This window comes from Sander vitreus, chromosome 24, assembly GCF_031162955.1.
Source record: "Sander vitreus isolate 19-12246 chromosome 24, sanVit1, whole genome shotgun sequence".
Lineage (NCBI taxonomy): Eukaryota > Metazoa > Chordata > Actinopteri > Perciformes > Percidae > Sander > Sander vitreus.
In genome coordinates, this window is record NC_135878.1 from 9,260,264 (window position 1) to 9,274,068 (window position 13,805).

A 13,805-nucleotide genomic window follows, 5' to 3' on the forward strand; every position below is an offset into this window, starting at 1 on the left:
CTTATCATTACCTATTAGCCTATTTTAGTTTCACCAAATAATTTGTAATAATTCATATTTTTAACAATAGAACATCTTGAGTGTGAAGGTTCATTCATCACTGACCTTGATTGAACATTATTTTGTCAAAGTGAAACGGCTTACTCTAAAACACAACTCCAAAGACAACTGGTTGGTTCAAAACAAAGCTTTTGTGACCACCTGGTCTTTGGCCTGTTAAACAGCTGATAAAATGTCCTAGTAGGCCCACAGAAACACACAACAAAAACATTTCTCCGAGACGGATTCAAGGATTCAAGGCCAGTGAGATAAAGAAGGAAGGTTTGCCTTACAAAGACTTTTTGTTAAGTGGGAAAACATCAGGTGTGTGTCAGTGTTAGATATGCCTGCTACGATGAAGTCAAAGTGTGCACAATAAACACTTCTGCAATAAAGGGCACAGATTGATGTTTTGAGGCTCTTGAAAAGGTTGCTCTACAACTACAAACATAAAAGATATATTTTATTTTGCTGTGAAACTTTTTTTTTGTATAATTACAGTAAGCAATTATCCACATACTACAGGTGATGATTAAAAAAAAAACAGAAGATGTGCTATTTATATAATCAGGATTACATAAGGCTACAGTATGACATGTAAAAGTTTAGTTTAGAGTATGTTATCATTTTCACGTAAAAGCAAAATAGCTCTGAAGACTTGACACTAGCTATAGAGTGTAAAAAAAACCTTTCCATGTACAGTGTGTGACAGTGGCTGATTTCTTGACCCTTGTTCAAGCAAAAAGTCAACTACGCCAACGAAAAGCAACTCCGCAGGACACAAAAGGAGAAAATAAAACATGCAGACACATTCCCTCGATGCTGTGTGAAACAGCCACAGAAACAGATAATGCAACATCCCAACCGTCAAGGCCATTCTTTGCTATCTTCCATTCATGTGTTGGCAACAAATAGCTTTTGCTTGCAGACTTAACTCGGACCAAGATAGCTGCAGAGCCAGACTAATATGTGTGAGAATAAAGGAAGTCACAGGAGAGATTCCATTTTCTGGGGCTAATTGGACCTGCATCTTTATAGAAACTCTGTGCTTCTCTGAACCAGTCCAAACTTCTGTTCTGACTTCTGTTTTAGTCGTTACGCGTGGAAGGTATTTTGCGCCCAAGAGTGTCAAGTGGTTTTCGAACAGGACAGCCATGGTGTCCTGTGCTCTCTTTATCCTGTGCCCTCTGTGGATCCACGTTCTGACACAAGCCTGTAGCGGAGAAGAGCTGTCCCGGGAAGCGGTGTTGTCCTGGTTCAGAGAACGGGTTCTGGAGGGCCTCGGGCTGGAGGAGCCTCCTCTAGTGCATGATCCTGATAGGGACATGGCCAAGCCAGAAGCAAGGCATGCACCCCGGAGGGCCCCCAGGACAAGCAGGACAGCGTGGGTCAACCATCAAAGCAGTCCGACCAAAGAAACATCTCAAATGATTCTCTTTCCCAGCTCTGGTGAGAAGCTTTGTTGTTGTTGTTTTACCTGAATAATACCTCTAAAACTCTATTCCCCTTATCTATGTGCACAGCTTCCTTCAATCAAAAGGGAAAGTGTGTTTTTGTCCTATAATAGGAATTAGGCATTTTGTTTTCTGTGGGAGAGTCTGACTTTTTTAAAGACTGAAATTATACATACCCAGATTTTCAAAAGAATATAATGGACAAATACATTCAAATATAGCACCGATTTATCATATTTTTCTTGCAAACGCACAACTAAACTGCCCATTCATGTTTGTGAAAATACATTTTAAATATTTGGTCTTCTCTAAAAGTGCAGCAAAGTGCTTCTGTGAACATTTTGATTTTTGTTCTTTCTTTGAACCACGCTGCCTAGACTTAATTGTCATATATTCCACATAGCCATTGCTTTGCTTATCTTAATGTTGAAATCACATTATTTCATATTGCAGTAAACTCACTATATGCAATAAGCTGCAGCTGTGAAACAAATAAAGTCAAATACTTACACTGTATGTTAATATCATATAAAACTTTTCCAATTAAATCGGTGTAAGCAGGTGTCCTTTCAGAACATAGAAACAATTGAAGTGGCCTTTACTTAAAGACCCTATTTGTAAATTGTTTATGTTTAATGTGCTTTAAAGAGCAACTTAACGCCTGGCTGAAATGCAGTTTCACGGCCCTCTCTGGTCAAAAGTCTGTTTTACCTGTGTGGTCACAACCAACAGTGATGTCCAACAGTGATGTGAGTGTCCTGGACATAGATACAGTAGGCTATAAGAGTACAGCCGTACATAACTGCAGCAGAGTAAAAAGTTAAACCACTAGAGTTCAGCAAAAACAAGATTTTATGGGCGATTATTATTTGTTGGTAAATCTCATTAAAAAGTATAGTGCTGTGTATTATCTGAAAAAATCCATAATAGATAACAGCAGGACCCTGAGGGAGCCCCAAATTGCCCACTAAAAAAAGCAATAAACGTCGCTAACTGCTCTCTTATATCACTTTGGCAGACTCATCCTGTGCCAGACCTGACTCAGCTCCTGGAGGAACCTCCAACAGCCACTTCACATATTACTTCCAGCACTCCATGAACAACCACGAGACCCTAGTCACATCTGCCCACTTCTGGTTCTATGCAGGCGAAGGAGCCACAGCCAACTCCTCTGCCCAGCTGTTCATTCTCACTTCAGCGCAGCAGCTTCTTCGGGCGGCACAGGCTCCATCAAAGACGAGCTCGGATGGATGGACCACCTACCACCTGGATCGAACCCTGCTAGCCTCACTGTGCGAGGGCCCTTTTCTGCTCCAGGTCCGCTGTCCAGCCTGCCAGTGCTACGCCAACGAACCAGACAAGACGCCCTTTCTTCACCTCCACACTGAGCCTCGTGGTCCTGTCCGCTCCCCCCGCCACGCACCAGTAACCATACCCTGGTCTCTTTCTGCTATCGACCTGCTCCGGCAGCCCTCTCAGGAGAGACCTCATCACAACCACTGCCACAGGGCAGAGATTGAAATCAGCTTTCGAGGAGCTGGGCTGGGACAACTGGATCGTCCATCCAAAGCTGCTGACTTTCTACTACTGTCACGGGAACTGCTCAGCCTGGGATCGACCCGCCGCCACGCTGGGGATCACACAGTGCTGCGCTCCGGTCCCAGGTACCATGAAGTCCCTGAGGATCACCACAACATCTGACGGCTGGTACTCGTTCAAGTATGAGACCTTGCCCAACATTATACCTGAAGAGTGTTCTTGTATCTGAACATTTCAGCTTCAAAGGGCCCGTTCTCCCAAATTACAAAAGGACATTCATTGTTTACTTATATGCTGTCTCGCAAAGCGGTCATTTAGCCTATGGTTAACGTGCTGAGGTTTTTGAGATTTCTGCCTCTAATTTGAATTAATTGCTACCAAAAGAATTAGTCCCTCTGAAAACTGTCCACAGCAAGTCTGGAAAATCCTGAGTAACAGTGATATTGTTTCTGGAGTGACGTGCTGCTGTTCAGTTTTCAAATGCAATGTTTAAATGACCTCAATTATGTTTAAAATGGAGTGTTTTAAAATCTGAGCACATAAAAACGTCATACAACTTGGAGTAGGCTAAGTTAGAAAAAGTGTTCTAATTTGTGTGAATAGAACCTTTAAAGCTCTGCTTTTAAATGCCGCTAATCTACTAACTAGTCACATACTTTTATTTAGCTACAATCTGTAAGTAGAAATACTGCAAGGCCAAGAACTGGGGGTGTTGTGATTCTGACCTTTAGAGGGCAGTGTAATACTACTTTTCCACTATATCACTTATCAATACCTTCATATACAGTCTGACTGCTGTTAACTACAATATGCGATATTAAATAATTGATTTGAACATGGAACTCTGTTCTGTACATTCCACAACACATTTCAGTGTTTAAGCTCCTGATTCATACCTTTTGGCCCATTTACACATAAATGTATGCGCTGCAACTTTACCACAGAAAGAGGCAAGCCTATACAATACTGTTCAAATATATTTATTTACTCTGAAGACAAAATAATCTCTACAGTTACAAAAACTACAAAACTTGCAATAGGAAGGAAAAAAAACAAAAAGTAGAAACCACTGAAGAAATACCATATTCAAAATGGAATGTCGTACCTTGCAGTAAGTAGCAAAAGTGGAAGTGAGATGATTACAAAAAAATACAGCATCAAACAACTCTTTGGCAATCTGTAGTTTCATTATTTCAGCCAAAGATCATTAATCTAACTGACAGGTTATGAAAAAGTATGACCTTTGTATGAACACTGAAAGCTATTGATCAAAAGTCTCACGATGAATTGTAGATTATGCGTGTTTACATGGCACAGGGTTGTGCGTCAGCAGCCAACTGTCATCCTTTCCTCAGCTGGGTTGTGTTTTTTTCCAGGATAGGCGAAAGCATCCGCGTTTCAGCACAACGGAGGGGTAGTGGTGCATGTCAAGGATGGAAAATATGTCTCACCAAAGAAGAATGTAAATTTCAAAAAGGATAGAATTTCATTGTTGACGGTAGCCCAGAAGACAGATGTTTCCAGCTGTTAGCAAAAAACCCACAAAATGTCAAAATTGTTCTTTAAATTTCTGCAATGAGGAATCATTTTTTCTTTTATAGTACATCATTTAGGAAAGAAGGGATTTACTGACATCTAAGAGCGTGTGAAATAGCTGGCATTTGTGATGCCAAAACGTCTTTCTAGACAAAAGTAAATATTCTAGTTAGGTAATGGTAAAAATAAATGGAGTATTTTAAATGAATTGATTGTACAAAAATGATTCTTAGGAACATTTCCTGTCGTTAGAGAATTCAAGCATTTCCCAGGTAAACATTTTGGCTGATTGGAGTAAATATACAGGCTTCAAAATTCTGTCAAATATTTCTGAAATGGTGTGGCTTGTGGCTGATAAACACCAATAATCCCTAACATTAATCTGTTTAAATTAAACAGGACTCCTCTAGCGCAGGTTAAGCCGTCCTCGTTGCTGCACACGCTCCAGAAATGACATAACCAAAGGCTGTGTTCTTTGAGATTCTCAAAGTGAGACCAACATTTGGCGACATTTCATAAAAAGAGAGCCTCTCTTTTGTGAGGGAGACAACACAAGTACACTTGGCCAGAGGACTTTAAAGCTTTCGATAATCCTTACAAGGTCTGAAATGGACGAGGATTACTGCATGGCCACAAAAAAACACAAGAGTAGGCGAAAGAACAGGGTGTAGACAAGGTTTTAACCGAAGGCACAGTCAAGGTTTGGAAGGAGGTCAGCACGCAGAAACTCGAGATGTGGCAGGCTTTCAAGTTTAGAGTCCTGGAGATGAACCATTTGTCACAACACAGCTTGGTCAGCATTTTTCTCTTTTTTTTCCCTTTCTGACTGACCCCTAATACTGAAAGGCAAATTTCTCTCACACTCACTCATACACACACACACACACACGCGCTGTGGTCTCCCTCAGTGGTCTGACTGCACTCCGATATGTGCTTCCTCCATGTGTTTAAGGCCAGTGGGAATGGAAGAACAGACGTTTGAGGCAGGAAGCACGCTCAGGCATGTATTCCTAGGAGAAGACAAGATGAAACAGAGGAATATTCAGCATGTTTGTTCACTTAAAACCTGGATTGTTTTTAGAAGGTTCTTGCTGACTTCAGGTCATGCTTTAAATAAATCGGAGGTAAGCTACGCTCACAACGGAGCTAAAACATTTTGTCGATCGACAGAAAATTATCTGCAATTAGTTTAACAATGGATTTAAACTGATTTGTAGTTCAGAAAGTTACTTGCACAAAAAATATTTTTTATACGTTGGCAATACTTTCCTTCTGGGTGTTATGCCAATAAATATACCGTACAGTTTAGGGCTACAACTAATGGTTATTTTAAATGGCTCGTTTTTCATTTTCAGTTCTATAAAAACATGGAAAAGTTTGTGAGAGGCATGAATTAGTGGAGGATTGTTTTTGGATAAATCACTTAAGGATTATCGCCTTATTGCTTCCTTTACCAAAAACAGGTTGAACTCCTTGGTTCAATGGTCTCAAAATGTTGTCGCAATGGAATCAATAAAGACAGTCCTGTTGCGATGTGTCAAATGGAGATGGTACTATATAAAAACTGCCTGTAAAGATGTATTCTTAGAAATAATAATTTGAACTGGTTAAAAAGGCATATTCTAGCAGTGTATTCATTACCTTTCTCGCTTGCCTCCCCCTGCTTTTCCTGGGCAAAGTTGAGGCGGTTTTGCTCGGCGGCCGTCTGTGCAGCCGCGTTGACCTCGGGGCTGTTGCTTCGTGAAGGGCTTCCGTCATCGACCTGGTAGGCCAGGTCCAGGTGCTGCTGGGCCAGCTTCAGGTGCCTCCTCAACCGCTCCAGCTCTTTGGACGACGGCCCCTCGTCCCCGAAACTCTCCCGCCCGGAGTCGGCTATTGGCGAGTCCCTCAGGTCTCCTTTCAGTTTCTCCTTCCTGACGGTGGCATGGTATCCGGGCGGAGCTGTGGGCATGGCACGCGAGGAGGACGGAAGGGGGGCACGTGAGCCGAGCATGGCCCGCTTGCGGAAGGTGTCGCGGATGCCACCCACGCCCAAATGGATGATTTCAAAGAGGGTGAGGAGCAGGCAGAGGAAAGACACGACGTACATCACCAGCAGGAAAATGGTCTTCTCTGTGGGGCGGGACACAAAGCAGTCCACGGTGTGCGGGCACGGCGAGCGAGTGCAGACGTAGGAGGGTATCACCTCAAAGCCGTAGAGGATGTACTGGCCGAAAAGGAAGGCGACCTCGAAGGACGAGCGCCACAACAGCTGGCACACGTAGACTTTCATCAGGCCGTCGCGCAGGATCCGCCGACGACCGTCATGCTTTTTCTCTGAGCCTTGAAGATAAAAACATACTGGTCAGAATTTCATATAGACAGCATGATAAGGGGGTAAAACATACTGGACGGAATATTGAAACTGCTTGCGATTGCTATATTTCTGCTCAAATCTCCTACGTACTTTTTTCTTCTTTGTCGGGCTTGTCTTGTTCAATCTCTTCAGCTATCATGGGGTCTTCCTCTCCATTGTCCTCTGCTTCCTCGTAATCTCGAACTGCCCCGCGGCTGACGATGGGCATCCTCTTCTTGGGGGTCCGGACAGGCCGGTACTCGTTGTCCTCCATGCGAGCGATCTTGTGCATGGCGAAGCCCAGGTACATAATGGTGGGGGTGGTGATCAAGATCACCTAGAGAAAAGCATGTACATGTTGGGATACATTTTGCTAGACTCAACTATTCAGAGGCATAAAGTTGAAAGTACGAGTGTAGATACATCGACAATTGCAGCTCACCTGAAAGATCCAGAATCGTACATGCGAGAGCGGAGCAAACGCGTCGTAGCACACGTTCTCACACCCAGGCTGCTGCGTGTTGCAGATAAATTTACTCTGTTCATCGTAGTAGATGGTTTCCCCGCCGACGGCTGTCAGCACGATACGGAAGATGATGAGCACTGTCAGCCAGATCTTCCCCACGAAGGTGGAGTGGTTGGAGATCTCATCCAGCAGACGGGTTAGGAAGCTCCAACTCATGGTGCCAAGGTGACCGGGGAGCTAAATGAGCTCTGGATGGAAAAAACAACAGACAAAACACGGATTGTAATGAGCAATTTAGTACTATTGTACTCCGTTTTGTTGACCCACCTAACGCATAGTAGCCTCACATTGCATTGCAAACATAGGGTCTTTCACTCTCACTGTGCAAACTAGAATGAACTGACAATGAAAGCAACTATAAGCAGCAAGTTTGATATTAAAGCTGAAGCAATTAGTTGATTCATCATTTAGTCAACAGAAAATTATTGGCAATTTCCAGCCCCTCACATGTGAACATTTGCAGAGTTTCTTAGTTTCCTGCAATGTTAAACTCAATAGCTCTAGCTTTTGGACTGTTGGTTGGACAAAACAAGACCAAATTATTAAATCAAGAAAATAATCCACTTATTATTCCGTAATGAAAATGGGACTTTCGGCAATGAAATTTAATAGCCTCGAAGCATTACTCAAATACTTTTCACCGGATTAATAAGAGTGTACACATGCATCACACTACCGCACAATGATTCAAGAATGCAAGTGCAAACACTGGCATTCAAGCATTTTATGTAGACCTCAAGTGCAGGGCTAAGAAATAAAAAACCGCCACAGGCAGGTATCCATGCGGACACTACACAACAACCTGGGAATCAGTCCCGTTGGTCAGAGAGCACTAGTCCTGGTTGCGAGATGTGGTAAACCCACATTCTTACAGCTCCCTGACATGCTAAGCTTGAGCTGCTTAATCAAACATCAAAGTGTTGGCTGGCAAGTTGCAGCTAGCTGTGAGGAGACCTGCTGTGGCTTTGGACTGCAGGAATTATGATACTAAAGCAGAGCATGGGGTTAGGAATTTATTTCCTGCCACATTGCCAGAAGTCGTCCCTTTAAATTCTTTAAAGCCACAACGTGATACTTTAACATGGCCGAGACATTATTATTAGCAGTGCTGGTCCTTTGTCAGTTCACCAACCATTATAAGGCATTGTGTTTTTAATGTGGATCACTTAGTTAGCATTTACAGAGAGGTTTGAATAGCCTTTTTTGAAGTTAATTGAAAAAGAAAATAAAAAATAAGATTAGGTTTGGTTCTCAAAAATGAACTGAAAAGGTTGCCTTCAAGTCCATTTTAGCACTGAAAATTAATGTTACACATCAAATACAGCAGAAAAGTTTAAAAAGGTATCTAGACTCAGTTTGGTTAAATATCTGGATGGGTCTATTCCTGAACCAAACAGGCCACAAGAAAACATGTTTAAAATGATATTAATGCCACAATAACTTCATTTGAATAACAAAACACAAACAGAGCGGAACGAACTAAAGCCCTTAAGAACCTTTCGGCTCTTGATCCTTGAACCTGCCTTCTCTACTTTAAGAAAAACAGGGTGTAGCAAAAAAACAACCAGCATTTCATGACTCATTGGAACAGGACAAGCATCTGTAGACATGTCTCCTCATACTCGAGCCCTCCCTCACCAGGTTACTCATCTATTCCTTTGCGAAATCCCTTCTCCCCACTGGCACCTTCTTCACATGGTTAGGCTGACTTGCTTGAACCTGAACAGACCCTTCATGTTAAGACTCACCAGCTACACCAAAGCTATGGTAACATGTTAGAAGTTGGCCTGTCTTGGCACAATCCAGACGTTGAAAATGAAAAAGGCCTTAAAACACTTCTCAGATCTAAAGCTTCAAAAAGGTGAGATTTCTTACTACAGGGATCATTATGTCCTAAGAACCATCCCCTGTACTTACATGTAGCCTAAATGTTGATTATTGGTGGTGGGAATAGTTAAATGTTTGAAAAAACAGACAGCTTTGTGACCCTGACAGAAAGCCTGAGATGGGAACAAGTACAGCTGCGATGTGACGTCTGTTTTACCCCACCTTACAATTACAAACCCCATCTAAATGACATGGTGTTTCAGTAGAGGCATATAATCCCATATATGCATTGGTTTCTCACAGCTAAAAAGTCAGTGCTAAAGTTTGAAAGCCCTTTCAACATTCAGTGAGACAGATTAACCCTTTAAAACATAATCTGTCCCAGTTACCAGCGTGTTCGGTTTCCTCCGCCGAAACTCTTTTTGTGAGTTGCCAATTCAGCCATCTCCGGTTCAAACTGTGCTCTGAGGACACGACCTGTTACGCAAAAATAGTGCGCGCTGACCAAAAGCATCTTTTGAGAAATGAAAAGCATTATGAATGCACAGCAGCCTAACCACTAATGCACGTCTAGTATCAGTATAATAATTACAAAAAAACATTTAAAAAAACATGCTGCCAAAAACATAAGCAAAAGGCTGGCGTTTGAATTTGACATCTGAAGCAGTTCAACCTGTTTGGGCCATCTTGTCAACCTTTAAAACAAAACTTATACACTTACCGGATATTACTTGCCCTTGCCAACACAAAAGGTTAGACATGCAGTATTTGACCTGCTATCAAACAGACTGATGAGCGGCTGCTTCATTCATGGAGCCACTGCAGTCAAACTGATATTCTCCAAAAAGCTCAGTCAAATGTCCACAGAGTCAGTACATTTGTTAACATCTTTCCATGTCTTTTATGTTTTAAGTGCTCTCATGCAGTACTCTTACAGTCTGAATTCCACTGTATAAGGACAAATTTAATCTATGAAAATTCGCAAGTTTAACATGCATAGGCTATCACATGAAACGTCACAAACATCACAGCCTGGGTGGTAGGCTATACATTTCTTAGTGTGTGTCTGTCTGCTAAGAACTAAACGATTTCAGTCTACCGACTCTTGGCAGGAGAGCCAAAAAAGTTAGTGTAATTTCAGACTTGATTCTTAGCCGTTGTTCAACTGTCATAAAGTCTGTGCAGCAGGTGTTACTGGCCCAAAAGATGAGTTTAGCTCCTGCTGAGGGCCCATGAAAGGTTTCCAGAGGTGCAGGGCTAACGGAAAAGGTTTAACACCCCTCTCTCCTCCCACAGTAGACAGGCCAAATGTACTCTGATGAAACTTTTACAGCACCCCTTGTTAAAACTGTTAAATGCCCTCACTGCCATCTCTCTCTCTAAATAGATAAAGACACAAAAGGAAAAACAAACACACAAAAAGTCACCAAACATATATATTTGACTAAGACAAACTGGTTTCCTAGCTCAAGTAAACGCAACATTTTTTGTCGTTGTTGCAATGCCACCTTCGCCAACAGCTAACCAAAGACAGCTTTTAAACAGTAGCTTATTCGCTCATGTGGGCTAAACCCAGCTCAACTGATTTAATGGCTTTTCTGCTTCAGGAGTCAATGTGCTGCAGGAGGAGATGGAGGGGGTTGGAGAGTTTTTTGGGCAAACGATCTGGACAAAGCGAAGGCGAGCGAACATTCCTGCCTAACCAAAAGCAGAGAGCTGGATTTTTAGGGTTCAGGGAGCAGACAGAGGGCACATGCAATTCCCATTGAGCCTGAGAAGAAGAACACAGCACCTACAAATGTGGTGTCACTATGATAGAAAACGGTTTCGGACTTTGCGATACATCCAGATGGGAGCAGGAGTTTATCCATTTTTTTTTTTGTCTGTTGCAAATAAGCATTTATAGGGGGAGTTAAAAGGGAGGTTTAAAAGATCCTCAGCAGAACCCGTTGAAAGGCTATGAACACGTTTTGCTGAGTCAGACTGAATTGTTTTGGAAATTGTGGCATTCCTGGAGGAAAAGAAAGTTCTGCCAAGCTTCAGTGGGGAAACAAAATTCCGGTGAATTGGAAGATGAAGCCATCATTTCAAAGAGTCAGAGACCCGATTAGTTCGGAAAGTCCAAACCACTATTATTAGTAGGAGAATCAGGCTACTCGTTAAAAGAAAACAAAGGAAAATCACTGTAATGCTAAAGTCTGTGGTGTGACTTAATTTAGGCTAGCCATTCCGATGTGGCAGTTGTTAATCTTCTATGGTGTCAAAGAAATAGCCCTTTTTTTGGGCAGTTTTATCAAACTCTATATGAACTCTTGACATTTTGAATCGAACCAACAGTGACTTATATAACGTGTTACAGGTTTACTTGTTCTCCTTTGAGGTTTAAACGGACGAAAAAAAAAAAAAAAAAAAGACTTAAGGACTCACCGCTCTCCGGCACGCGCACTCCAAAACTTGTTACGTGGAACCCACAAATTGAGACTTTAAACCCTTCCTTGTAAAACACAGCAGCCGGACGACAAAACAACTCAACCGAGGTTTAAAATCACTTGGAGAAAGAAACTAAAACTTGTCTTAACAAACTTCTATTGCTGCCAAACACCCACCTTCTGCGCGGCTTCTGTCCTCGGTGTTAATTGCTCGACCAGGTTTTCCTAATTAGCGCGCGCTCTCATCGACGTCTGCGTGCGTCCGAGTCCGAGGCAGTCTTTTCAGTAGGAACCCATTCAGTCCGCGTTGACCCCATGTGTCGGGGTCCCGAGAACGAGAGGACAAAAGAAAAGGTCTCTGATTCCTGCAGGCTCCTGCTCTTCTCCTCCTCCTCCTCCCCCCGCGCCACCTCCACGTAAATCGGCCTCATTCAAGAAGAGGAGGCCCCTCGCCTGAAACCTGAGATCCAAGACGACTACCGTTCTGCCCTCGCGACAAAGCACTGTTGGAATCCTATTATACGTTTTATAATGATGCTATGCAAGTGCTAACCCCAGGTCTTCATATAGGAAATTTATAGGACTTAAACTCTTATTTTGTATTATTATTACCATGAGGCACAGTGACGCCACTATATAACATTTCTGCTGCAAGCTGTTATAGGCAAACAGTGCCTGTACTTATTTTAGCACATAACCATGCTCCAAAAATGAAATAAAGGTCAAACAATGTCTAGCTAAAATATTTTCAAATGTATTCTATTGAAATAAATTCCTTCTAAATACAGTTAAAAGTTGGTAGTAAGTTCATAGAGGTTCATCATACCCAAGCTGTATACACTTCCAATAGCAGACTTCCCCGTACACTAGACAACCCTTATGCCATATCCTGATATTATGATTTTCAAAATCTAAGACGATATCTAGTCTCATATCTCGATAGCGATATAATATTGATATATCGCCCATCCCTAGCTCAGTTCATTAGACTGCAATGTGTCTGTATTATTTATTTATTTACCATTATATTAATTGGATGGACAAAATATTTGCATCTTCCAAAATGATCTTGATGTATAAAATGGGCGGACTGCCCCTTTAAACACTCCCATGTCCAAATGAACTCCACCTGAGAAGAATTATGTTGTAAGAAACTGTTTACATTCTTGATTTTTTTTGAATGCTAAAAAGTACAGAGTGCAACAACACCATAATCGAATCATTCCCCTTTCTGCTGAGGACCCCGTGCTATCTACTGGACCACAGTTTGGCAGCCCACCGACCTGACAGAGCACTGCGTGACTACAGCCTTTAGACGAGGAGGCCCACCATCCAAGAATTTAGTAGACTCGAGCGTTCAGCAAAACAACAGATTTCTTGCTGTCATGCACAGTGCAGCTGTAATGCTCCTGATTTACCAGAGGACCTGAAATGTTTGGAGGGAGGCTGTGGGAAGTCGAATCAGGCCAGATGTCTGCGCCCGGCCAAATCGCCATGGCTGCAGCCCAGCTTCGTCTCATACTAACTATCCTCCCTGTTTCTCAAATCTGATCTAAGTGAGGCATGAACTCATTCACCTGCACCTTTTGTATCCTCACAGACAAAAATAATGATACTCTTTGCATCTTGGGGGAGTCTTCATTTTTCATTTTCACTCATGGATTCTTGTGAGAACTAACATTGTTTTCATATTGGAACCTGGTAGCCACTGAATTAATGTTGTTGTGAGGTGTAAAAGGTGTGACAATTAGGGCCCCATATCTAAAAACCAATGACAGGGATTATGCAATTTAAGCCAAAATGGAATCAGGGGTGGAGTAAGTCTCTCTTGGGACTTTGGAATTCCTTCCTACACCCCTGCAGTGCATATATTAATTGCTTGAATGAGGGCAGCACTCACTGGTATGGAGCACTTTCTGCACAGCCTACCGCCTTTTCATACTGAAATATACAAATGTTGTGGTTATGTTTTAGTATAATTCTCGATTGCTTATTTCCTCCCATAACATGAAACTTTGTGACATAAATCCATGGCGTGCAATCGTTATGACTCATGGATTTTTTTAAGGCTGAGTTTCTGGACTCATTAATTTGACCACATTTTAGGCCAAAAACAAAAA

The 13,805-nt window shown here is 42.2% G+C and overlaps 2 protein-coding genes across 3 annotated transcripts; one reads left to right on the forward strand and one right to left on the reverse strand.

Moving 5' to 3' along the window:
* The first annotated feature begins 1,193 nt into the window (after window positions 1-1,193).
* inha (inhibin subunit alpha) lies at window positions 1,194-3,537 on the forward strand. Its single transcript, XM_078243995.1, is given in 3 exon segments — window positions 1,194-1,488; window positions 2,512-3,020; window positions 3,022-3,537. Coding segments are annotated over 3 exon segments (1,044 nt in total). The 3' UTR covers window positions 3,262-3,537.
* A 1,255-nt stretch (window positions 3,538-4,792) lies between these two features.
* On the reverse strand, window positions 4,793-12,090 carry LOC144512724 (gap junction gamma-1 protein-like). 2 transcript variants are annotated; one of them, XM_078243609.1, is made up of 5 exons: window positions 11,863-12,090; window positions 7,346-7,617; window positions 7,015-7,240; window positions 6,210-6,890; window positions 4,793-5,578 (listed from the first exon to the last, which is right to left on the reverse strand). In XM_078243609.1, the coding sequence occupies exons 2-5, from the start codon at window positions 7,583-7,585 to the stop codon at window positions 5,565-5,567; spliced, it is 1,161 nt and encodes a 386-aa protein (XP_078099735.1). In that variant the 5' UTR covers window positions 7,586-7,617; window positions 11,863-12,090; the 3' UTR covers window positions 4,793-5,564. The 2 variants fall into 2 exon arrangements, with proteins under 2 accessions (XP_078099735.1, XP_078099736.1); XM_078243610.1 differs by lacking the exon at window positions 11,863-12,090 and adding an exon at window positions 11,684-11,849.
* Between the last annotated feature and the right edge of the window lie 1,715 nt (window positions 12,091-13,805).